Source organism: Portunus trituberculatus, chromosome 41, assembly GCF_017591435.1.
Source record: "Portunus trituberculatus isolate SZX2019 chromosome 41, ASM1759143v1, whole genome shotgun sequence".
Lineage (NCBI taxonomy): Eukaryota > Metazoa > Arthropoda > Malacostraca > Decapoda > Portunidae > Portunus > Portunus trituberculatus.
The window spans coordinates 17,749,393-17,776,685 of NC_059295.1; the positions used below are offsets into that span (position 1 = coordinate 17,749,393).

A 27,293-nucleotide genomic window follows, 5' to 3' on the forward strand; every position below is an offset into this window, starting at 1 on the left:
TGATGAAAAAAGGAAAAATAAAGATGAAGGGAGGGACGGAGAAGAGAAAGGACTGACAGGGAATGATAAGAAGGAAATGGAAAATTTATTTATAGAAGGAGGGAGGGATAGAGAAAAGTATAAAGGGGAAGTGATGTAAGAAGGAAGAGTGTAAACTTATGAGAGGAAAAAGGAAAGAGTAAAAGAACAAGAAAAATACAACAGGAAGAATAAAAAATGAAAGTGAAAGTGAGTGACATTAAAGAGGATATGAAAAATGGGGAAAAAAAAACATAAAACAACAAGAGATTAAAAGATGGAAGGGTTAAAAGAAGGAAGGAAGAATGAATGAATGAAGGAAGGAAGGAAGAAGGGAGGAAGAGGATAATTGCTGGTTGTTACGATGAGAGGGAAAAGCGCTTAAGAGTAAAATATAAGAAAGATATAGTTAGCAGAAAGAGAGAGAGAGAGAGATTGGGAAAACTAGACAAAAAAACATAGACATTTGCAACAAGAGATTGATAGATGAGTGGGTGAAAGTGGATGAATAGACAAGGAATAAATAGTAACAATGAAACGTGGATGAAGGCGTGAATTAGAGACAAAAGAAATACGAAGAAAGAAAAAGAAACTCATAGACAAACAAACGAGAAGCTTGCACCCGAAATAAAAGAAAAAAAAAATCAGAAGCTAACGATCAAAATTAATGAACTGCGAATCAAATACACGATAAAGAATAGTAAGAATAAATGCATATGAAGGACGAGACAAAGGGACTCGATTAGGAAGCAATGATGAGATGATTACCCAGCAGTTCACACCACCCAATTGAGTCTGCATTAACAGCGATATGAGGGGAGTGACTCATTAGCATTATATAGCTACCTTGTGTCAGCAGCTCCCCTCACTCTACTGCCACGACCACCACCACGATCACCACCACCACCACCACCACTACCATCATCAACAACAACACCACGAGAAATATAAATTCGTGCACATATATCTTTTTCTTTTCATCGTTTTTTTTTTTTAAGTAATGGAAGAGGAAAGACGTCCGAAGAAGTTTTTTTTTTTTATTAATGTCATTTTTTATGAAGTTATAGAAGAGAAAGAAAAGAAAAGAAGGAAAAGAAAAGAGGGGAGACACATATTTTTCATTGGTTTATAAAAGTGAAAGATAATTAAAAGAAAAGTAAATAAAAAGTGCATAATTCTATAGTGGTTTAAGAATATGGAGAGAGAGAGAGAGAGAGAGAGAGAGAGAGAGAGAGAGAGAGAGAGAGAGAGAGAGAGAGAGAGAGAGAGAGAGAGAGAGAGAGAGAGAGAGAGAGAGAGAGAGAGAGAGAGAGAGAGAGAGAGAGAGAGAGAGAGAGAGAGAGAGAGAGAGAGATTAAAAGAGTGGACGTTTTTATAAGTTAGTGATCAGCTGTCCCTTAATCTGAGGAGTACAAAGATCGTGAACAGAGGAAGCAATGATAGATTACTAGTAAATATTGAATACTGAGGATTAAAGATAAATATAAGTCAAATAAAGTTGCTAAATTACAGAAATAATAATAATAACAATAATAACAATAATAATAATAATAATAATGATAATAATACTAATAATAAATCACACACACACACACACACACACACACACACACACACACACACACACACACACACACACATCATTTCACCAACAAAGCGAAGACCACAAAACGCCAGATACGTGATAATTCTCCTTAACTCAAATACTTAATCAAACAGCGACCACAAAGCAATAATGACTGAGATAAAAACAATCAACCCTCCACACACACAACACACACACACACACACACACACACACACACACACACACACACACACACACACACACACATTACCTTCCATTCCCACCCTCTTCTTCGCCTGCGTCACACAAACAAACCTAGACTATCGAATCGAAAGAAGAATATAAAGTAAAAACCCGAGCACCAAGCAGAATTAACGGCAGAAAAGGAAGGAAATTTAATACCCTGAATCTTCATACCTTAAGAGGAGGACGTGAAGGAGAAGTACCCGAAGTTAGGGAGAACACGCGGGCCCAGGTGTTATTACAAGGCCCAAGACAGGTATAGGTGCAGCGAGGCGGAGGCAGGACATGTTAGTGGACACGAGGGGATGAGACAAGCAACCCTGGAGGGAACAGAGAGGCAGCAGGCTGGAGGAGGAAGAGCAGGTAGCAGATTACATTCTCGACAGGAGACAGGATATTGCGGGAACGAGGGAAGGAGGGAAGGAAGGAAGGAGGGAGGGAGATAGTTATGGTTAGTTGTGTGTGTGTAGAGGTGAATTGAGGTTAAGACAGGAAGCAAGGTAGGAAGAAAGGGAAGAGAGGGAGGGAATGAATGAAGGGGTTAATTAAGGAAGGAAAGAAAGACGGGAAAAGGAAGGAAACGGTCATAGTGGTAGAAGTGAATTTCTCTGAGGAGAGGAGGGAGGATGTAGAAGGAAGGAAGGAAGGAAGGAAGGAAGGAGGGAGGTGGTCATGGCTAGTTGTGTGGTAGAGGTGAATTGCGGTTCCCCGGGGCTGCTGTACAACGGGTGGACGGAGGGCAGCAAGACCATCCTGGGTGCTGTGGTCGAGTTCCGGTGCCACGACAACATGCTGTACGAGGGACACCCCAACCACCGCGCCACCTGCCTGCAGAACGGTACCTGGTCCCACCCGCTGCCCAAGTGCTTCGGTAGGTTGGGGAGGAAGGGACAGCAGTAGGGACAGGAGAGAGGGAAAGGTGTATGTAGGGAAGGATCTTGTCTTGTCATCTCTTTCTTGTGAACATTGGTGCTCTTGATTTTCTAGAGTTTTCGCCTGCCTTGTCTTGATCTTGCTGGTCTCTCTTGTTTCTAGTGCACTGCACTTCATTGCCTCTGCATGAATATTTGCCGCTCCTGCATGACTTACTGCCGACAGACACATGTGCAGAAAAAAAGCAGGCATAAAACTTAGAGGTGGCATTCCATTTAGGTGAATAATGTATGACTGAATCTCTAATTTCACTCTTTATTTCGAGTGCCTTTGATGAAGGAATTAATGAATGGGAGATATAGGATCCTCCAACCTCTCTCTTTTCTGCACATGTGTTCCAAGCTTGCACGCATGTTGCCTGCCGCCAGGTGTCCGTCAGGCCAGACAGCGTCGCTCACCACCAACCGCTACGTGTGACAACACATTCTACTGCTGGTAGGGAGCATGTCCTCTTACTTACAACCTCTGCTCTTCATATTTCTGAACGATGTGTGCATGACTTTAATACAACTGAGTGCCTGCCCACCTTCACCTGACCGTGTAGGTGGAAATTCTTGTGTTGCTTTATGATGTTTTACAGGTATATATGAATAATGAAAGTGAACAAAAAAAAATTGATGCCTCTGCCCTGTGTGGTAGCGGATCATCTCCTGGAGTGACGCACTGGGAGACACAACAGGGAATATGTAACCAATGTGTCTCTGATGTGACATAACACACTATGAAGAGCAGTGCTTCAAGTGCAAGACGACGAATGAGTAGGTGTCAGGTAATGGCACAACGGCTGACAGAAGCATCGGACAGACGGACGGAAAGTCGTCCTGTAGAAGCAAGACGACTAACACGGAACACTTGACGGAGACAGGATGTCGTCCCCTTGGATGCAGATGAGGTGCATCTGGCGCATCACCAGCTGGAAGTGTCGCCTGAATGGACAGGCTGCCTGTACGTGTTGTAGCAACAGAGGATGGCTTCATTACCGGTGTCGTAGCAGCTAAAGACTGAACTCTTTCAGAGGAAAACATGAAACAATGGAATGTGACAATGCATATGACAAGCACATGAGCCAACGCGGAGGAATCCATTAAATGTATATGGTTGACACAACAACTGTGCGTCATTCTTTCACTCTGTACTCTGTAATCGCCACTCAGAGTCACAAGGCAATTTTAAGCATGGTTTAGGTGTGTTGGACACAAAGGTAAGTATGAGGTATGGGGTATTGCAGGTATCGACTGTGGGCATCCAGGTCACCTGTCGAACGGGTGGCTGGAAAACATCGACCAGGGCACGGCTCTCGGCTCCTCCATCATCTTTCGCTGTTTCGCCAACATGAGCATTGTGGGCGACCAGTCCACCGTGTGCCAGGCCGATGGCTCCTGGAGCAAGCCGCTGCCCATGTGTTTGGGTGAGTTAGCGGACACTGGAAAGCAGCCCAGCCCAGTCCAGCCTCGCCCAGCCTCGCTCAGCCCACCCTTAGTAGTTCCGTCCAATCCAGTCCATAACTGCTTAGTCCCAGCTCAGTTTAGCCCATTCCAGTTCACTCTATTATGGTATAACCTTATCCACTTCAAGTAAACCCAGTCCTATCATAGAGCAGCCCCGTCCAGTCCAACTCAGTCCAAGCGTTCCATCCCGGCAGACTTTTGCCTCATCCAGTCATGGTAGTCAGTCCCTCCTCGTCTATTCCAGCTCACCCCAGTCTAATCCTTTACCGCTTTGCCAAACCCATTCTATCCAGTCCTGCCTCTTCTTCCCCTGTGTACACAGCCCAGCTCAGGCCTAATCCAGATGTATAGTAGGCCTTCTCATTTAACTCTCCTTTCCTTCCTTCTTTCTTTTCCTTATTCTTCTCTTTTTCTCCCTTACTCCTTGGGTAGGTCCGTTGTTTCTTTTCTTTCTTTTATCTTTTTTCTTCCAAAGATGCATGCTCCAGTCTCCCATTTTTTCTTTCATCTCTCTCTCTCTCTCTCTCTCTCTCTCTCTCTCTCTCTCTCTCTCTCTCTCTCTCTCTCTCTCTCTCTCTCTCTCTCTCCCTTTTCGTTATTTCCAAACATGACTTACGTAAATTTTTACTTCAACTTCACTTCGATTTATGGTTCCTTTCTCGACTTCGACTTCAATTTTCGCCTCGCCCCGCCCCGCCCCCCTCTTCTGCCGCGGCGGGAGACGGGGCCAAGCTGAGGGAGGGACACACGTGGGAAGCCCTATCTGGAGGTGGGAGGTTTCTTTTCCTCTTTATTTCTCGGTTAATCACTGCATCTTTATCTTCGGATTCGGTCATGCACTCTTAGGACCAGTGACTTGGGTCTGGTTCTCCTTCGGTTCTTGGTCTCACTGGTCTGATGATGCTCGTCTTGCCCTGCCTTGCCTTGCCTGCCTCCTGCACCACCACCTCTGCACCACCCACCTCCTAGCCTTAAGGAAATTACTAATACCGTTACTGCATTCCAGCGTATATTCTAACTTAATCATAATCTTAAAAAGGATGCAATTGATGACTTCATACTATTTATACATTTTTATTAATAGTATCTCAAACCGTCACTACTTTTATCTATTCTTATATGCTAATTTTAGGAATGATTTTAAATAACAACTTTTTTTTTTTATCAGTGTAGCTTCTTTTTCTTTTCACAACCAAATTCGTCATGAATTTACAACTTTCCTATCACAACACTCGCCACAGCATAAAACATAATCCACACCTATAACACTGACAACTATATAATGAAACTCTACAACCATCACTTTACCTAACCAAGCTTTTTCCCTCTATCTCCTTGTCCTCCTCCATTCCGTGCACACACACTGACAGCACCGTGCATCGTGCCCAACATTGAGTACGGCAGACTGCGCAACGAGACTCGCTCCGGCATGCAGGTGACACACGGCCAGACAATTGACGTGCAGTGTAATGAGAACTTCGAGTTAGCGTACAGTCAGGCGCCCTCACTCTGCTACAATGGCACCTGGACTAACTTCCCGCGCTGCCAGCCAGGTAAGGGACGCTCCTAACACCTGCTACCTATCCCCTATGCCTGTCATGGAGCTTGATTAGAACGCGCCAGTGTTCCTCATTGCATCAGGTGTTATTTGTTATTCTTTTCTTTTCTGTTTGTTATAAGGTAAGTTCAGTAATTTTCTGTCTGTTTGTTTGTCTGTCTGTGTCTGTCTCTCTCTCTCTCTCTCTCTCTCTCTCTCTCTCTCTCTCTCTCTCTCTCTCTCTCTCTCTCTCTCTCTCTCTCTCTGTCTGACTCATTGTTTTCTGTTTATTCTGCTTGAGTTTGTCGTCTATCATTTGCTCAATTTACTTTTGTTTTATTATTCATTTTTTCATCGCTTACTACAATCTCCTTCCAATCCAGCCTTTCCGCAATTAGAAGAAATCAATGTAAAATTGCGAACACACTTGTATGATATGAAATGGTTGAGTGTCTTATGTTATCAAATCTCGTTACATCCACCTTTCTCAAACAAATGGTCTTCAGTTGCCATACTTTCCGTTATTTCTTCGTCTCGATCAGATTACATCACTGCTATTTTTGACTTCTTAAACATTAGCACTCTTTTCCTCGCCATCTATCACCTCACTACCACGGAATTTATGTAATATGGCTAACAAAAAGCAAGAAATCTATATCAAACTGTGATAACCTAACCTAACTTAACCTAACCCACAGTATTGCTAGTCTTTCACCTCCAACGATATCAATGCAACATGAATACACAAGTCCTATATCAAATGACAGAACGAAATCAGTGGTCATGTTGCTAGTGCTGAGTCGATACGGAGCTTTAAAGGAGATTAGATAAATTTATGGATGGCAATAATAGATGGAATTAAGTAGCTTTTCTCACACAGGGACTACCACGTATAAGCCTGACAGTCTCTTGCAGATTCCCTTTTTCTTATGTTCTTTTCCACCTCCAATCCTATAAGCCCGGTGCAAGAGGCTGCCGGAGAGGCCTCGCCACGGCATGGTCATCGCACCTAAGACAGACCACGGTAGGATGGCTCGGTTCCGCTGCAAGGACGGTTATGTGCTTGAAGGGAACTATACCACCACTAGATGTCATTACGGTAACTGGACCAACCCAACCCCGAAGTGCCGAGAAGGTATGGACGTGTGTGTGTGTGTGTGTGTGTGTGTGTGTGTGTGTGTGAGAGAGAGAGAGAGAGAGAGAGAGAGAGAGAGAGAGAGAGAGAGAGAGAGAGTGTGTGTGTGTAATTCACTGTTTGATCTGCTGCAGTCTCTGACGAGACAGCCAGACGTTACCCTACGGAACGAGCTCAGAGCTCATTGTTTCCAATCTTCGGATAGGCCTGAGACCAGGCACACACCACACACCTGGACAACAAGGTCACAACTCCTCGATTTACATCCCGTACCTACTCACTGCTAGGTGAACAGGGGCTACACGTGAAAGGAGACACACCCAAATATCTCCACCCGGCCGGGATTCGAACCCCGGACATCTGGCTTGTGAAGCCAGCGCTCTAACAACTGAGCTACCGGGCCGTGTGTGTGTGTGTGTGTGTGTGTGTGTGTGTGTGTGTGTGTGTGTGTGTGTGTGAGTGTGAGTGAGGGAACGAGGGACGTTAGAAAAGAATAATAATGAATGAGTTGGTGACGGTGAGGGACAGCAATGTAGGTATGGAAGTGTGTGTGTGCGTGAGTGACTGAGTGAGAGACTGATGGAGGTAATTGCTGAGTAAGGAAGAGGGAAGAAATTGTAGGAATAAATTAGTGAAGAGGAAGGGAAAAAGAGGATTAAATTAGTAAAAAAAAAAGAGATGAAAATGAATATGAGAGGATGAATAAGGAAAGATGAAATGGTGTGTGATGGAAAGATTGCAGGTAAAATAAGTATAAAAGAGAGAAAGGAAGGGAGAAACAGTTTGAATGAGGAGATGAGGAAAAAAGAGAATGTACAAGAGAAAAAATGTACAAAAGAGAGGATGAAGTGTGCAATACGTATAGAACAAACTGATTTATGTAGTAATTCATTAAGGGAGAGAGAAAAAAAATAGCAAGTTTATGTGAATGCAGTTTGAAGTTTTCATTAAATTTACTTGATCTTGAATTACGTAAGAGCATAAAACTTTACGTAGATAGAAAAAAAAAAGTGGCATCTGAAGCGTACTGACATTCATGCAGTTTTAACTCCGTCAGTACCAGGACGCATTTTCATATTCATTCTGGTTACTATTTGAGGTTTTTATACAACTTCAGAAACCTATGTGGGGGATTAAAATGGTAAAGACTCTGACCATTAATCTTTTGACCTCAATAGACCCTTCCTAATGTCAATAAAATCGTCTAATCACAAGCAAAATTCAAGGTGACAATGCGTCCCAGTACTAAAAGGGTTAACACCACACTGACCAAAGACACATTTTTTTATACTTTTCCTAGTGACGATCTGAAGGAGAATGCAGCGGCGCCGTACGTGACAGATAGACAGACAAACAAACACATATGCAGATATACATATATACATACAGACAGACAACAGACAAAGCAGACAATCACAAACAGCTTCCAGTGTAATCAACAATCGGTTTGACTTTTTTCTTACAGCAATTCCGGGGAACCTCTCTCTGTGTGTGTGTGTGTGTGTGTGTGTGTGTGTGTGTGTGTGTGTGTGTGTGTGTGTGTGTGTGTGTGTGTGTGTGTGTGTGTGTGTGTGTGTGTGTGTGTGTGTGTGTGTGTGTAACGTAAGAACATTTCAAAGGCAAAATTAATTGAATAACTGAGTAAATAGAATCGCACTGGAGTCATTTGAGTTCTCATGTTCCTCCTTCTCGGTATACTACTTATCATTTCTTATTTGATACCTTCATAATGCATTCTTTAAACTGACCTTTTCTCCTCCTCCTCCTGTTGCTTTTCCAGTATACTGTCCATTCCCGGGCGAGCTGGAGAACGGGCGGGTGCTTCTAGTGGGTAATATGGGAATGTACGACTACAGATCCTACGTGAAGAAGGTAAGCCCCTGCCTCCTTCTCACTCTTGCGCCGCTCCTTCATTCTGTCCACGCTCATACAATTTCCTTCACGCCCCCACTCCCCTCCAGCCGTCCCTCGCTAACTCATTTCACCTCATTTCACGCTCCTCCTCGCTACTAACTGACACTAATCTAGCTTCCTTCACGCCTTCTTTCCTTCACTCTCATCCTGTCTTCGTTACGTGTCCTCCTCTCTCTCTCTCTCTCTCTCTCTCTCTCTCTCTCTCTCTCTCATACACCTACGCAGCCTCATATCTTTCATCCCTCCCTCCCAAGCGCGCACACTCAACCAGCCAGGCATCTTTATATCTACCTCACTTTCTTTCTCCATTCTTACACGTCCTCCCTCTCTTTCTCCTTCATTCCCTCCCACGATCACGTAGTCTCATGTCTTTCCTACACCCCTCAATCTCAAGACTTGCCTTCTAACGCCAAGACAACGCTCAATCTTCATACAACACTGAATGCATTTACACATACGTATATATTTCATTGAGTATTTCAAATGGCTACACTTTTTCAGTTTTTTTTTTATTCTAGATGATCTTTTATTGACTTTATGGTGAATAGCACCTTCAATGGGGTTCTTCTTTTACTCTTTTTAATTTTTGTTTCACTTCAGTAGCTCCCTCATGCTTCTCTCACTTATGGTACGGTACAGTGAAGGCAAACTCCCATACTGACAGTTTCTCAGACATAGCTAACATACGAATGGAATGATTTTGGTGGCTGGTATAGTACACTTACGTAGCTTCCTGTTCCCATACCATGTCCACAACAATAAACATTTCTTCTCGTGTGCATCGTTCTAAGGCCTGTAGTCTGAAACACTGCACTGCATCTCCATTACTTTCAATAGGCTCTAGTTGAAGTGGCACGAGCTTTCAAAGTATCTAGTTTTTTTTATGGTTTCTACATTATGAAAACGAGAAACAGTCTTGTGAATCCGACTAATGATCTCTGCGGCCTTCGAAAATAGTAATTATGAGAGAGCAGAGCGTTTCGGAACACTGGCCTAAGCTTTAATCTCCTCCCGCAGGTGAGAAACAACCGCCAGCTGAGGTTCTCGTGTAATCGTGGTTTCTTCTTGGTGGAGGGGCCGCCGGGAGCCACATGTGTGCACGGCAGCTGGAGCCCCAAGGAAATGCCGAGGTGAGAGAGAGAGAGAGAGAGAGAGAGAGAGAGAGAGAGAGAGAGAGAGAGAGAGAGAGAGAGAGAGAGAGAGAGAGAGAATGAGATAGGGATACTATAGCTACTGGAACACAATATTGAGAGTAAAGTGCTTCCCAATACACGCACGTCTGATTCCTACCACTTATGTTTTATGGACCATGAAATAAATATATACGACACACTTGTATAACTAATTGACTGATACCCCAGAAAGAAAACTTGTATGGACAATTTAAACTTCTAAAGCATGACAACCGCTACAATAACATTAACAAAAAAAAAAAAATAATAATGATGATGATAATGATAATAATAATAATGATAATAATAATAATAATAATAATAATAATAATAATAATAATAATAACAATAATAATAATAACAAACGTACCTCAGCGATACACTAGGAATTAAAATGGTACAAATCTAGGAACATAACTATAGCGACACGATAGAAACATGTCATGATTAGACACTGACCATTATATATATAACATTTCTCCGTGCCCCTGACCTAACCTGACCTGACCTGACCTGACCTGACCTGACCTGCCTTGTCTCTGTCCTTTCCTGCCAGATGTGACCCCGATCTACACCCGAGACTACGTTGGGTAAAGAGATCACTGAACGAGGAGCAGTTGACCCCGACCACTGAGCTGCCCGTCCTCGAGGGTCCCTTCCTGGAGGACGAGACCAGCGAGGAGGACGAGGACGACGAGGACGAGGCCGAGGAGGAGGAAGAAGAGGAAAAGGAAGAGAAGGAAATGGAGGAGAACGAGGTGAATATGATAAGCGGTAATAATGAACTGGAGGGAGGAAGTGACAGTGGGAGATCGAAACTCATCAGCGACGAGGTGAAGACGACGATGGCAACGACGGGCGGCGCCAGGTGGAGGAAAATACTGCTGACGGGAACTAGTACCAGCACAAGCACAAGCACCAGCACCAGCACCGTCACCCCACGCCCCCTCCCGACTGACAACCCTAGCCGCCCCCTCTACCCCTCCACTCTTCTATTCGGCGTTCTCAACTCCAAAGCAGAAGAGGACGGTCGCGTGAAGGCTTCCCTCGGAAGGACGCTACGTGGCCCCCTAGCGGACTATTTCAAGGTTATGACGGACAATACGGACCCCACAACGCCCTCCCCGTCAGCGCCTGTCAAGCGAGTACCCAGGAATGCGGTAGATAAGAAGAGGAAGAGGAGGAACAAGTGGAAGAAGAAGGGCAAGCGAGGTAAGGGTGAATGTTTAGGTGTGTGTAGTCTTAGATATGTTGTGTGACAGTGAGGCCAAAGTAGTGAAGGTGCAAGGAACAGATAAGTAGAGATAAGAGACCTGGTATGAAATGTAATTGGTAATAGGAGGAGGGTAAATTTGTTAGGAAAGTTTTATTTACTTAAACACTACAATGGAGTAAGTATAATTCGTGAGACAAAGCTAGTATTCTCAAACACTTCTGTGCTTCACCTCCATTATTTTAAAAGGCTTTATCTAAATTTACACGTGTTTTTAAAGATGATTTACAGTTCTAGAGGCAGATTGACAAGATTTCTGCATTATTAACTGGAGAAACACTCTTGAAAACCCCGCTAATCATTTCTGTGGGCTTGGAAAACAGTCGTGGTGAGATAGCAAAGCATTTCTGAATACGGACCTTTAAATTCACACACACACACACACACACACACACACACACACACACACACACACACACACACACACACACACACACACACACCGCGTAGTGTATGTAGTCACTGTAGTGGCTAGCACGCTCGACTCACAATCGAGAGGGCCGGGTTCAAATTCCGGTAAGCGGCGAGGCAAATGGGCAAGTGTCTCTTAATGTGTGGCCCCTGTTCACCTAGCAGTAAATAGGTACGGGATGTAACTCGAGGGGTTGTGGCCTTGCTTTCCCGGTGTATGGAGTGTGTTGTGGTCTCAGTCCTATCCGAAGATCGGTCTATGAGCTCTGAGCTCCGTAATGGGGAAGACTGGCTGGGTGACCAGCAGACGACCGAGGTGAATTTCACACACACACACACACACACACACACACACACACACACACACACACGCCAGGTAGCTCAGTGGTTAGAGCGCTGGCTTCACAAGCCAGATGACCGGGGTTCGATTCCCCGGCCGGGTGGAGATATTTGGGTGTCTCCTTTCACGTGTAGCCCCTGTTCACCTAGCAGTGAGTAGGTACGAGATGTAAATCGAGGAGTTGTGACCTTGTTGTCCCGGTGTGTGGTGTGTGCCTGGTCTCAGGCCTATCCGAAGATCGGAAATAATGAGCTCTGAGCTCGTTCCGTATGGTAACGTCTGGCTGTCTCGTCAGAGACTGCAGCAGATCAAACAGTGAATTACACACACACACACACACACACACACACACACACACACACACACACACACACACACACAAATGCAAACAATCAAAATTATTAAACTTGTCAAGTGGATCAGCTTCGGAATACAATAATAGTGCAGTGAAAACCAGGAACACAACAGTTACTGATGTATATTAAGGAACGCCAGGACTGGAGATGAAGGCAATAATAACATTTCGTCTGCAGCTTAACACCACCAATAGACGTAATGCCCTGAGCTGCACAGAGGCGAGGATGGGAATGAAATTGAATGTTATGCGAAGTGACTCAGCGTTGAACATAAACAGGAAATAAAATAGTAAGTGTTTGTTGATGCAGTGGACTGGCAAATGAGAGGTTGATGATAATAGTGTAGTCACGAGGAGTATTAGAGAAGCGGATGGAAAGTCAAGCGGAGTGAGTGATGCAATGAATAATAATACTATGGGAAAGTTAGAAAGCAGAATAGAACAGAAGCAACAAGTGTTACTAAACAGTCCCGCCAAATTCTGTGTTTCGATGCCAGGCTGGAGGTTGAAGCTGTGCTACCGAAGCAACTATTAACATGGGCAATTTAATCTAACTCCATACATGTGTCAAGCTTAAAAAAAAATAATAATAATAATGCAAAAAGTAAATGTGCACATTCTGGATATTAATCACTAAGAAATACATTATTTTTCTAACGAAATACGATCACACACCGAAGAAATCAAGAATGATTAAACAAGACGCTGCCTAGAATACGTTTATAAGTTGAAAAATAAGTAAATAGACATACGTAGCCGATGAAAATAAGTAGTAGAACACTCACCACACGCGTACTGGAGACAGCGGAAAGGATGAAGGGTGGGGTGGGAGGAGGGCGGGAGAGGAAGGAGCCCGGCTGAGCGGCGTTGGTGGCGGAGGTAGCGGTGGCGGCGGACGGAGCCAAGTTTAAGCAGGCCGGGCGGCACCAGCTTACCTTCTCCGCCGTTCGTTCGTTCCCACGTTATCTTCAAGTCCTTCTAGTTCTTATACACTTCTCCGACGAGGAATACACACACATACATACACTACGCTCACGCACGCACACGCAACATAAACAAACAGACACTAAAACGCACCCTCACCCCGCCGATACTCGCTTCTCTCAACAGCGACTCATAACTGGGTGTTGCGCAGTGAGTCGCAGACTTCCTGGTCCCTCCCACCCGTCTCTTCCCTTACCCCCTTCTCTCCTCTCCCTCCACTCTACCTCTCGCGCTCCCCTATAACTTCAATTCTTTAGACAAGGCGAGGTAATATGTTGCTTCTGAGCATTAGGGTCTTGAGATTATTGCAAATAGGAAGTAATATTAAGATAGATGAGCACAGTAGGTTAGTTTTAGTGGTGGAAATGCTGCTTCAAAATTCCGATGCCAGAGAAGACATGACAATTCTCTCGTTTTATTGAGGGAGGAAAGATTTCTCGCCTCTGTTCCAGCTATCATTAAAATCTTCTTTGTTTCCACTCTCTGAGAACTTATTGAGTGTTCGTAATCTATTGTAATTTGATGGTACCGAGGGCTTTGCTAAGTTCACGAGAAATCTGTAAGGGGGACTAAATATTTACAGGTAAAAGGGCGAAACTGAAATTACTGAAGGATTAGACTAATGACATCACGTAGAATTGAGATGCCTGTACGTTCATTAATACCGCTGTGGCTGTTTGAATTTCCTGTATCTATTAATTATCTAACTTCAGCGAGAGAGAGAGAGAGAGAGAGAGAGAGAGAGAGAGAGAGAGAGAGAGAGAGAGAGAGGGGGGGGAACAAACAATTACATGACCTTGTTTCATAATAGTTTACTCCCAGAAGCCTCGTGTTGACTTCCCAACAAACTCACATGATCATTTCCTTATTTTGGGTATAGACAGTAATGCTTCCCTTGGGAGTTGTTTATGTACTAGAAGATAAAAGTTCATCGGGAAATACGCGTTGGATGGTCATTACTTGAGCCGGGAGATTTATTACTGATATGATAATGTAATAGCTGTTCTTTAGGTTATGGTATCTCTCTCTCTCTCTCTCTCTCTCTCTCTCTCTCTCTCTCTCTCTTGTTAAAGTAATTATCATTCTCTAGTGATTAGGATTGTTAAAAGATCATCCCTGTATGCACGTATAGGTAACCAGCCCGTGTAGACCTTATGGCTTATCGAACACTCCCTTACGTCCTTACGAGCGTGACTGGCAGGTGATGAAGTCAAGCACCTTCACTAGGTTATATTACGTTTTTACGAGTTACTTTACTTATGAAACTGACTGACTAACATGAACTAACTCAAAGCCTAAGTAAGTGGTTAAGTAAAATACCACCGCTAGATTTTCTTTCTTTGTACTGAGCGACTGACCGGCTGCACCAAAAGTTATGAAAGCACTTTAACCCCTTCAGTACCGTGACGCGTTTTCATATTCATTCTGCTTACTATTTGGTGATTTTATACGCCTTTAGAAACTTACATGGGGGATTAAAATAGTGAAGACTCTAGTCATTAATCTTCTGATCCCCTATAGACCCTTCCTAATGCAAATAAAATCGTCTAATCCTACACAAATCTCGAGGTAAAATATATCCCAGTATTGAAGGGGTTAAGTAATCAAGTTAAGTGCCTTCATTGTTAGATTTTCTCCATCTGCTCTTCTCTCCACTACAGACTCCCCAACACCCGTGCCTCACTGTGATCCGATAGCCAGCCAGCCGTACCTTCGCGTGGAGGTGGCACGGCGCGGCAGGGACAGCAACTACACATACTCAGCCGGGGCGCGCATCAAGGTGACGTGCCTGCATGGGTATGGCCTCAACATCGGTAACAGGACGGCCAAGTGTGCACGACGAGGAAAGTGGAAGCCGAAGAAACCAGAATGTGTGACGTGTGAGTATGGGTAAAATGAACACACACACACACACACTAACACACTACAGCACACTATATATATAAGACTGATACAATTCTGAGAAGCATAAGAACAGAACCAACAGCAGCAAAGTTGTCCCATAAAAAAAAAAAAACAACTACTTGTGATAAGATAAACTAACTCAAAAATACAAAACATATGATTCTAAAAGGCGAAGGATCCTCCCTATACATCCAAACATACCCCCCACAGTGCCTTGCTCCGTGCCCAAGACACCCCACGGCCAGTTCGAGTTCAACGGCATGACGCTTCAGTCCCGAGAGATCATCAACCACAGTGAGGTAGTGAAGTTCTCCTGCCAGAGTGGTTACACCGTGGTGGGCTCAGATGCCATGCGCTGCTGGTACGGCGCCTGGGCTGTGACGGGCAAGACGCCGGAGTGTGTGGCCAGTGAGTATTTGTATATATGTGTGTTTGGTGATTTGTGTGTGACCAGTGAGTGCATGCAGGAGAGTAGAGGTGAAGGAATGAGTGTGTTTGGTGATTTGCGTGTGGCCAGTGAGTGCATGCAAGAGAGTAGAGGTGAAGAAATCAGTGTGTTTGGTGATTTGAGAAAGATTAACATATATATTTTCTGTGAGTTTTTTCAGTGAGGAGGTAGATTCAGATGAATAAAGGTAAAGATACGAGTGTCTGTGGTGACTAGAAAGTTAGGTGTAAAATAATATCGGTAAATGAATGAGTATTTGTAAGGATTATAGCTGGAATGTCGTGTAAGTTTTGTGTAACCGACGTAGGAGAGGAAAGACCAGGGAATAACTTTTTTTTTCTTTTTCTCTTCCTCCTTAACCTTCCCCTCCTCTTACTACTACTACTACTACTACTACTATCACTACTATTACTACTACTATTACTACTACTACTACTACTACTACTACTACTACTACTACTACTACTACTACTATTACTACTTCTACTACTACTACTACTACTGCTACTACTATCACTACTACTACTACTACTACTTTCTTTTCTAATTTAGGATCTTCAGGTTCAATTCTTTCTAAATTCAAGTTTTTCCAACTCTTCAATCCTTTCATAAGTCTGCACCAAGTCTCTCTCTCTCTCTCTCTCTCTCTCTCTCTCTCTCTCTCTCTCTCTCGCTCACAATCCATCCAGTCCTCCTCTATGCCCTTTTGAGCTGTTAAAAAAAAAAAAAAAGAAATACGGTGAAATTTCACTTAAAACTTTCCCTCCGTCTGGGTCTGACGAAACATATGTCAAAGTTTGCAGAATTTTCATCGCAGGTGGAAATGAACGAAGGGGAAACTTTTGTCATTAAATGTTTCCGTCATATTTTCCGCTTCCTGCTCTCTCTCTCTCTCTCTCTCTCTCTCTCTCTCTCTCTCTCTCTCTCTCTCTCTCTCTCTCTCTCTCTCTCTCTTCTGTGTTTTTTCTCCTTATTCTTCCTTTCGGTTGGGTTTGTTGCCTATCTTGTTTTTGTATTTTGTTTTCATTCATTCTTCTTTCCATTTTTCATTATAATCATTTTTGTATATCTTTTATTTTCTATTTATTTATTTATTTTTTGGTTTCTGAGAAGTGGTCTTGAGTTTAACTTCATGTGTCACGGAAAATACAACAGCGGGTATAAGGAGAGAGAGAGAGAGAAAAAAAAAATGTCACGTAACGGTATTCCTTTCTTTTCTCGCCCTTTCCTTCCCAAACAACACACATGATCTCAAACTCGCACTAATACTCCATCAATCACATAAACCTTTCCAGACAACTGTGAACTGCCAGACCTCAGCCACGGGAAGTACAAGAGCGGGTACAAGAAAGGCCTCACGATTATTCACGGTGCCTCCATCCCCTACACCTGTGACGAAGGTTTCCTCATGAGCGCCCAAGACGTCTCCTGCTACTTGGGAATGCTCAAGCCCGCGCCCCCAGCATGTATCCGCCCCGTGCGAACCCCGACCAAGCCCAAGATGGTGGAGAAGGTTCTGCCCCACGCCGTGCCGCCACCTGGCCCCATTAAGAAGGATTCATCTCCCTCAGTGTGTGTGTGTGTGTGTGTGTGTGTGTGTGTGTGTGTGTGTGTGTGTGTGTGTGTGTGTGTGTGTGTGTGTGTGTGTGTGTGTGTGTGTGTGTGTGTGTGTGTGTGTGTGTGGGTGGGTGGGTGTGTAAACCTAATTATGTTTCTATTTTCGTTATCCCTCAGTTGGCATAATATTGAAGGGTTATTAGAGTTTTAATTAGAGGGTTAATTCGGTTCACTGATTTCGCTGCTGGTTCTTTCATCACTATTTCAAAAGGCATTAAATTTTATCCAGAAGTAGTCAGTCAGTCCTGCAATTAGTAGAATGAGGGTATTTTCATAATCCCTCTGATCTTTCTCTAACAAAACAAAAAAAGCGCACATACTAAGTGTACCTCAGCAATATATGATTATGGAATTAGTTTCAGAAGTCGTACATTCAGACACGTGATATAATTAGTGGACGCAGCGATTTAGTGCAGTTACGTACAGTACATTAAAGAATAGTTAAATAGAATACTTACACCTCAAAGTTCCAGACGAAGGAGGAACTGGAAAAGTCTGTTGGCTTACCTGTGGTAGGAGAGAAAAATACATTACCAGGAGCCTCATGAAAATTATGATATATGCACATAAAAAGAAATCAAATAAATAAATAGAAATAAATAAATAAATGAATAAACAAACATGATAAAAACACGTAGAATGAAATTAGCCTTGATTGCTGCTTGTCTTTTACTGTTCACAAAGGAAGTCAGAAAAACATTACTACAAAGAAGAAACTAAACACGGCAGACATTTTGATCCTTAAGAACTGGTTTATCTTATGTTTCTGGGACGTACTTGCAAATTAAACATGGAGCTGTCATTTTGAAGTTAGAAAATAATGAAATGGTGTTAAAATGGGTTTAGTCAAATATGTGATTAAGAAAAGCGGATTATCAATATTAAAAAAGAATGGAGCGCTGCAGTCTTTTCCATTAGCATCTTGTCAACACCTACACCGTTTTCCTCAGTCACTCTCCGTCACACAGCACCTCATCGCCTTGAGCGTGACTGACTCCTAACATGTACCTCACACCACTATGTCAAGATAAATCCTCGGCCCCTGTAGGAACATTTCATCTCCTCACGACGTGTTTTTCCACACAGAGATGATTAAGGGCATCGTCGAGAACAGCATTAGCAACAGGCTGACGTGCGGCGCGCCTGTGGTGGTGCCTGACTCACAAGGATTCCTGATGGACCAACCAATCAGTGACGAATGGACGTGAGTCAAATCCTCTTGGTTCTTCTTGATGAGTGTTGTTATGGTGAAGTAATGTTTCTTTTTTCTTTACTTTTTTTTCACTTATCATATTCCATAAGCTTTTCTTACGATACATTAGTTTTTGTGTCTCCTCTAATACACAATACATGCCTGTTCTCAAAATTGCAGATATTTTATTACAGTCATCCACTCACAACCCACCGACACACACACACACACACACACACACACACACACACACACACACACACACACACACACACACACACAAGTACATAATTCAAAATCCACTTCCTTTCAAATCATCTTTATTTTCACTTCCACTAAACACCATTTCACACTTCTGCTTCAACTTAGCCCCACTTCCTCCCCACCACAACCACACCACCCCTAACCTCACATAATGCCATCTACGCACACACAACACAACACCTCATAACATCAACACCCTCTATCCATAACCACCCACAGGTACCAGGACGGCGCAGAGGTCACATTCACCTGCAAGACAAACAACATCGGCGTCAAGACAACCTGGACAGTGACTTGTGTGAACGGGACGTGGCTAGGGGGTCGATCGCTCACCACCTGCGGGGCTGACGGGGCTGACAGCACTGCCGCCACGCACTTTCCGCCCGAGGAAGAAGAGATCGTGGACTGGGGAACGAGACCTTGCAAGTGGGAGAAGTCAGAGCCCAAAGTGGTGACCTTCTTTGATGACGAGGAAATAACCGAGGAGACGATTTTTCAGCCAGGAGAAGAGTTGGTGAGTAAAGGAGGCCAGATGGAAGGAAAGAGGAAAGTGGTGCTGGTACAAAGGGATGAGAGGAAAGGAGGGGAGAGAGGAATAGAGGGAAAGGGAGTGAAAAAGAGAGAATTGAAGAGAGGGAAAGAGATGGAGATGAAAAAAAGGAAGGAAGTGAAATTGATAAAAGGAGAGAGAAGAGAGAGAGAGAGAGAGAGAGAGAGAGAGAGAGAGAGAGAGAGAGAGAGAGAGAGAGAGAGAGAGAGAGAGAGAAAGCATCTGTAACTGTAAAGTGACTATTGTATGGGCACAAATAAAAAAAAGAAAAGAACGAAACAAGACAAAAGAAAATAGAAAAAAAAATCAAACAAGAGTGACGGAGTGCATGAGGTGTGTTGGAGTGACAAGGATTGAGAGGCTTTTCCCGTAATCCTTTCCTCCTCTTCCTCCACTTCTCCACTAACGCTCCACAATCCTCCACCTGTTCCATACCAACACACTGGAACACTCACCATCTCTCTCTCTCTCTCTCTCTCTCTCTCTCTCTCTCTCTCTCTCTCTCTCTCTCTCTCTCTCTCCCCACTGACAATATTCACAACACTTTAAACACGAATATTGCTTCCCAACACATAATACAACGAGAAACGCATTCCCCACAAATTACTATCAGCCTCTTTAGTACTGGGACGCATCTTTACCTTTAGTTTTGGGTATGATTAAACGATTTTATTTACATTAGAAAGGATCTATGGAGGTCAGAAGATTAATGGTCGAAGTCTTTACTATTTTATTCCCCACATGAGTTCCTGAAGCTGCATAAAATCAACAAAATAGTAAGCAGAATGAATATGAAAACGTGCCATCGTACTGAAGGGGTTAAGGCTTGAATCAGGTTAGGTTGAGTTTGCTATGGTTTGGTTTGGTTAGGTTTTGTTAGTTTAGATTAAGGAAGAGTTACATTTGAAAACGTCTTTATTCATTACCTCTCTTCCCAGTCAACACTCGTGACAACTTTTTCTTTCCTGCCACACGTAACGCTTAAAAATAACAACACACTTTCTTCTTGCTCATAACACTGAAAACACTACTATTGCCTTCCTCTTCTCTCCTAGCTAACACCCATGACACTTTCCGTTCCTTCAAAATTCTTATATTTTTCCTCTCACTCTTAGCCTTCCTCTTCTCTCCTAGCTAACACCCATGACACTTTCTTTTCTTTCAGTGATTCTTATATCTTTCCTCTCACTCTTAACCCCTTCAGTACCATGACACGTTTTCATATTCATTCTGCTTACTACTTGGTGATCTTCTGAACACCATAAACCCTTCCTAATGTCAATAATATCGTCTAATCATACTCAGAACTCATGGTAAAAATGCGTCCCAGTACTGGAGGGGCTAACACTTAAAACATTCATTTTTTCATCACACTCCCTTCAGTCAAAACCCCGTAACACTTTTCCACTCATCCCACGCATACTTTCAACTCAATAACTTTTCTTTCCCTCATCTTAAACTCCCAGCCACAGAAAGACACTCGTAACAACATCCATGACACTTCTCTTTCCCTCCCACACATACGGTACCTCAATCAAAGCCCATAACACTTTTTTTCTTTCATTCCATATATACTTTCAACTCAATAACTTTCCTTTCCCTCTTCTCAGACTCTCAATTACAGAAACACACTAGTATTAACACCAACATTTCTTTCCCTATCACCCATACTCATAACACAGTACCACTTCTTTCTCTCTCTTCTGACTCAGTATATTTTATTTAAGGCACTCTTATTGACAGTCGCCGCCGTTCTTCCCCAGGTGTCTCGCTGTGTCGATATTGGGAAGTACTCGCTCACGGGCTCAAACAGAAGGAGGTGCAAGGACGGGACGTGGACTGGAGACAAGCCGATTTGTGAAGGATTGAGCCAGGAAAATGATTACTCTTGTATGTATTAAGTTTTCTCTTGTTGTTGGTGATGGTAGTGGTGATGGTGGTAGAGGGAGGTACTGTAGTAGTGTTTGTGGTGAAAGTAGATGCAGTAGTAGTAGTGATTGTGTTGTAACTGTGGTAATAGTTGTAACACGGTTCGAGTGTAGGTTGGGTTTCCTCACTCGGGGCAACGGTTTCCTAGCGGGTGGGCTTTGAGATAGGAGGTACCCCAAAAAGTATCTTCTTTAGCCCATAAATTCCCGTGAAAAGCCCACTGGGTATAATAAAAGATATAAAAGTAGTTATTAGCTTCCATTGTATGTATGTATATATACCTTGTAAATGTATGGGTATATGTAAATGAGAGAGAGAGAGAGAGAGAGAGAGAGAGAGAGAGAGAGAGAGAGAGAGAGAGAGAGAGAGAGAGAGAGAGAGAGAGAGAGAGAGAGAGAGAGAGAGAGAGAGAGAGAGAGAGAGAGAGAGAGAGAGAGAGAGAGAGAGAGAGAGAGAGAGAGAGAGAGAGAGAGAGAGAGAGAGAGAGAGAGACGTCAAATCCTTCCTGTCCATTAAGCACACACACACACACACACACACACACACACACACACACACACACACACACACACACACACACAAACAAACAAACTCTCTCTCTCTCTCTCTCTCTCTCTCTCTCTCTCTCTCTCTCTCTCTCCCTACGTCACTTTTAATCTTTCTTTTCATAATGCATTCCCCTCCTTTCCTTAATTTCTCAGTCACTCCCATCATCTTTCTCTCTCAGGTCCCTCTTCTTTCCTTCCTGTTGACATCCTTCCCTTCTTATCGTCCTCCTTCCTTCCTCCTTCTTATTCTGATTATACCCTTTTTCTCTTCTTTTTTTTGCTGCTGTCTTTGTTCTTTATCCTTCATTCTTACTTTCTCTTATATCTCTGGTTCATTATCCTTTACTGTCACAATATACGTTACTGGTTCATGCCTGATAAAAGTTAGATTTGAGTTTGAGATTAGAGGGAATTGGTTTTTGAGAGGAAGATTACCGGGGTAGACTCACTTATCGGGATGTAAGCGTAGTATCAGTAAAAAAATTGGAGAAGGGAAGATATATTTATGGTTGAGCACTATAAGTAAACATGAAGATACGAAAAAAAATGAATAAATAAATGGAAACAACATACGAAACTAGGCAGAAAGTCAAGAGATTCAACACCAGTGCGGAAGATGAAGAAGAGAACATATATTTATGATTGAATATTATAGGTGAACATGAAAATACACACACAAAAAAAAAATTCAATTAGTAAATGAAAAAATATACGAAAATAGGGAAACTGTAGGAAGCCACGAGGTCTAGTAGCATCAATATGGAGGCTGGAGAAGAGAACAGATATATCAATTTTTGAGTATTAAAGCTGAACAGGAAAAAAACAAAAAAAAAATAGAATAAATAAATGAAAATGCTCCGACCTTTTTTGAACTATGATCCTTATCCATAAATTTGTGAAGTCCATCTTTAAAGTTCCCAGTGACTTTAAACTACAGAGAGAGAAATATACGTGTATTAAATTTGTACAGGAACTACCACGTCATATAGCACAGGGTTTTTGCAGCTCTCCTTACATTACTCTCCTTATCTAACGTCTGGTTCAGTTTCTCCTCCTGTAATCAACGGTAAACTTATGAATACAAATGAGATGCGCACTGTGATATGCATGTATACTGATCGTACAGGAACTACCCCATATATACCTAATGGCGTTTTAAAAGTTTGTTTTGCTGTTCTTACTCAACACCTGCTTTTGTTTTCTTTCTTCTCCTACAAAACAAATATATTAGAGGTAAAAGAGAGAAGGAGGAGTTAAGAGGTTATTAAGATTTATGTGTAATGATGATAAATACACATAAACATACGTACATTATACTCATACATAATCCATCAAAGCAGGGTATTCTTTTTATTTAGCATTTTTTTATCAAACAACGAAATAACACTAATTTATGGTTAGGAACAATAGATGCACTGTAACACGAAGACAGTTAGAAGTGAGTGTGTTAATTTTCTGCAGCTTCTCTTAACCCATTCCTGGCGATGTTCATTGTATGGAATGACTATAAGTATCTATAATAAAAAGATGGGATGAAAGAGGAATAGATTTTGCAATTTCTAGACAGTGCAGTGAATAGATATGACTGAAAAAAACAAGAAAACATGTCTCAGAATGATTAATGAACAAGGAAAGGTGTACTAGATGGAAATGAAAAGATAAATTAAGTTACTATCACCACCTAATCCTCATCCATGTTCTCTCCTTCTCCTCCGCCAACCAATATCAACAGTGGACAAACCCCCGACGATTCTGTTCCGCCACGACCAAGGCCCCATCGCCCAGAGCAACGACGGCAAGCTAGTAGTGTTCCCCGGCACAGTGCTCCACCTTGAGTGTCTCTTCAAGAGGAGGCATGGAACACCCAAATGGAACGTTTCCCTCTCCAGCACGTGAGTCACAGAGGTGGTGGTGGTGGTGGTGGTGGTGGATAGTGAATGTCTGGTTGGTGTGTATATGTTATTCTTGGTGGTGTTGGTGCTAGATAGGAGAAGGAGGAGGATTATTCTGTAGGATTATGTAAGATGAACACAGATACCATGAGGAGAAGAAGGAGGAGGAGGAAGACAAAAAAAGATGGTAACAGACGAATATAGTCTTTATGTGTGTGTGTGTGTGTGTGTGTGTGTGTGTGTGTGTGTGTGTGTGTGTGTGTGTGTGTGTGTGTGTGTGTGTGTGTGTGTGTGTGTGTGTGTATTGACATACACACACACACACACACACACACACACACACACACACACACACACAAGAAATGTTCATCTAATCAATGTCTCTTTTATTTCTTCTTCCAGTCTCCTCCGCGGCAAGAAGAGGAGAAGGAAGGGCAGCAAGAAGGGCATGAAGGGAGGAGGAAAGCGGAGAACTGGAGACACATTAGTGTAAGTCTCTCTCTCTCTCTCTCTCTCTCTCTCTCTCTCTCTCTCTCTCTGGCAGCTCGTTTGGAAACACTTAAGAACACTTCTTAATACCTCTATATCCTACCACGCCTCCCCAATCTCTCTCTCTCTCTCTCTCTCTCTCTCTCTCTCTCTCTCTCTCTCTCTCTCTCTCTCTCTCTCTCTTCTCGTTAAGGAACAAAGGAGCACTTAGGGCCATTTGCTACTAATTCCCTTCCTTTATCCCTTACCATTCTCACAAACTCTTAGTCTCGACGTCTTTAAGAACAATTAGGGACGTCTTAGAAAGTGGCACACCTCCCCTCAATACCCCCCAAGTTTCAGATCCTTTCAAACTTTTCCTCCTTTTCCGTCCCCCCAAACAGTCCTTACCCGAACGGCTGGGCTAACGCGCCTGGGAGGAACATGCAGCTTGAGTACAGACTGACCATCTCCAAGGCCCAACCTAAGGACAGCGGGTCTTATGCTTGCACGACCCCGCTGGGATTCAAACACGTGGTGACCGTCGATATTAGAGGTAAGAGAGAGAAGGATGAGTTAAGAGGTTATTAAGGTTTATTGACAGAATCTTTGTAATTATAGTAGAGGGAAGAGAGGCAAGGGTAGCAGACAGAGGAGAGGGTTAGGTGTAAGGAAAGGAAGGTGAAGGGATAGGATAGTTACAAGGAAGGGTTAGACAGGGAGAGAGAGAGAGAGAGAGAGAGAGAGAGAGAGAGAGAGAGAGAGAGAGAGAGAGAGAGAGAGAGAGAGAGAGAGAGAGAGAGAGAGAGAGAGAGAGAGAGAGAATTATAAAGAATGTTCATAAGGATATAGTTTTTTTTTTGCTACTTTTCCGATTGTCTCTCGTAATGGTGATCAACACACACACACACACACACACACACACACACACACACACACACACACACACACACACACACACACACACACACACACACACACACACACACACACACACACACACACACACACACACACACACACACACACAGGTTAGTGGCGAGTCATTAGGGAAGTTTTAAAAGAAGATTAGAGAAAATTTATGGAAAAGGATGTTAGGTGAAGATTGCCAGCCGTGTTTAATAAAGAAATTGCCACGTGTACACCTGGTGGCTTCTTGCAGCTTCTCTCATTTTCTTTCTAAGTTCCTAGACATACACACAATTGTTGATTTTACGTGACACTGTGAAAATAACAATAACCCCTTCAGTGCTGGGACGCATTTTTATCTCAATTTCTGTGTGTGATTAGACGATCTTATTTGCATTAGGAAGGGTCTATGGAGGTCAGAATATCAATGGTCACAGTCTTCACTATTCTAATCCTCACATAAGTTTCTGAAGCTGTATACAATCACCAAATAGTAACCAGAATGAATATGAAAACGCGTCATGGCACTGAAGGGTTTAAAAACTCACCTTTCTATATTTGTACACACGTAATGACTAATTATCTAACACACAACTACAGTATAATAAACAAAAAAATCTTCTCTCTCTCTCTCTCTCTCTCTCTCTCTCTCTCCACAACAGCTGTCTACTGCCCGGACATGGAAAACCTTAACTTCACGGAGACCAACCCGTTACTCGTGTATGAACCACTTAACGAAAACAAACTGTCCACCATTATCAGCTTCTCATGCGTGCCGGGTTACTCTTTAGTGGGTGCCTCCAAGATTAAATGCTTACCCTCAGGAAACTGGTCGGCGCCCATACCTGACTGTGAAAGTGAGCGTTCTCCTCCTCCTTCTCCGTGTTAGTGTTGTGAGCTTTTTTTAAGTTGGTGTATGGTAGTGTTGGTGATGCTGGTGCTAGCTGAGGTTGTGTTTCATAATATTGTAAAAAAAAAGATAATGTTTCAAATAATTCAAGTAAAAACTGCTTAGTATCAATTGTAAAAAAGTAATAATTTGTAGTTTTAAAAGTGCTTTGTATGAAGTATAAAAGATAAAATATTTCAAAATAATTTATCATCAACAAAATACTTCACTTAAGCTCTAAAAAATAATGTTATTATGATATTGTTAAGAAAAGCCTGACCTAAATATTAAAAAAAAGAATTATAACAATTTCATGTAATTCTGAAAATGTGTCGTTTTAAAAAAAGTAAAATAAAAAAAAAGATCCAACGTAAAGACCAAATGAAACCTGAATTAAATAATCAATGACGATAGATAGTTGCCAAAGTAATATGCTGCAATTCTTATGCTTTCTGCTTGTCGTTTTGGCTTTTTAGAGTCTCAGAAGATGCTAATGAAATGCACGCAAAACATTTCCTTTCATATATATGGCAGCATAACATTCAAAAGCTATCATATAATACTCATGAATTAAATCAAATACTTTCCCCCATTTCCCTTTCAGACGAACCTATGATTGCAAAAAAAAAAAATCACATATCTTTGATTTTTAACTAACATTTAACTGAAAAAATAGCAAAAAAAAAAAAAAAAAAAGATAGAAGAAGAAAAACAAGTCCTTCCTCTTATTCCTTCACTCGCCACCCTAACGACCACATTCATATTAGCAATCTCTCCCGTTACATTCACAGTGGACAAATGCACGCCGCCAAAGCCTCCTGAAAACGGCGTCTTTATGGGGAAGAGCATGCCGCCTTACCACGCCGGGGACATGGTGGACGTGAAGTGCAACCAGAGCTACATGATGGAAGGCAAGCAGAGACTCGTGTGTCAGGAGGACGGCCAGTGGTCAGCTGAGGTGCCTAAGTGTGAGTATCTATGGCAGCAGCGGTGGTGGTGGTGTAATGATGAGGATGATGATGATGAGGAGGAAGAGAAGAAGTAATATATTGGATAGCAAAATAGTAGTAGTAGTAGTAGTAGTAGTAGTAGTAGTAGTAGTAGTAGTAGTAGTAGTAGTAGTAGTAGTAGTAGTAGTAGTAGTAGTAGTAGTAGTAGTAGTAGTAACAGAAGCAGTAGTAGTAGTAGTTGTAGTACTAGTAATAATAAAATCAATAACAACAGCATAAAAAAAACAATCCTGTAATAGTAGTAGTAGTAGTAACAATAATAGTAGTAGTAATAGTAGCAACAGCAGTAGTAGTAGTAACATTAACAAGAGCATAAGCAATTGCCTTCTAAACAAGACTCTA

The 27,293-nt window shown here is 42.5% G+C and overlaps 1 protein-coding gene across 1 annotated transcript in view; it reads left to right on the forward strand.

Annotated features, from left to right (window-relative positions):
* LOC123516908 overlaps nt 1-27,293 on the forward strand; it is a 239,735-nt gene that overhangs the window by 207,317 nt on the left and 5,125 nt on the right. Inside the window, 17 exon segments of the mRNA XM_045276670.1 lie at nt 3,990-4,169; nt 5,580-5,762; nt 6,705-6,881; nt 8,662-8,753; nt 9,813-9,925; nt 10,524-11,179; nt 14,992-15,210; nt 15,446-15,643; nt 16,979-17,251; nt 18,384-18,504; nt 18,976-19,270; nt 21,070-21,196; nt 23,516-23,675; nt 24,078-24,164; nt 24,548-24,699; nt 25,715-25,936; nt 26,733-26,909. Of these exon segments, the coding sequence (XP_045132605.1) occupies nt 3,990-4,169; nt 5,580-5,762; nt 6,705-6,881; nt 8,662-8,753; nt 9,813-9,925; nt 10,524-11,179; nt 14,992-15,210; nt 15,446-15,643; nt 16,979-17,251; nt 18,384-18,504; nt 18,976-19,270; nt 21,070-21,196; nt 23,516-23,675; nt 24,078-24,164; nt 24,548-24,699; nt 25,715-25,936; nt 26,733-26,909 (3,432 nt within the window).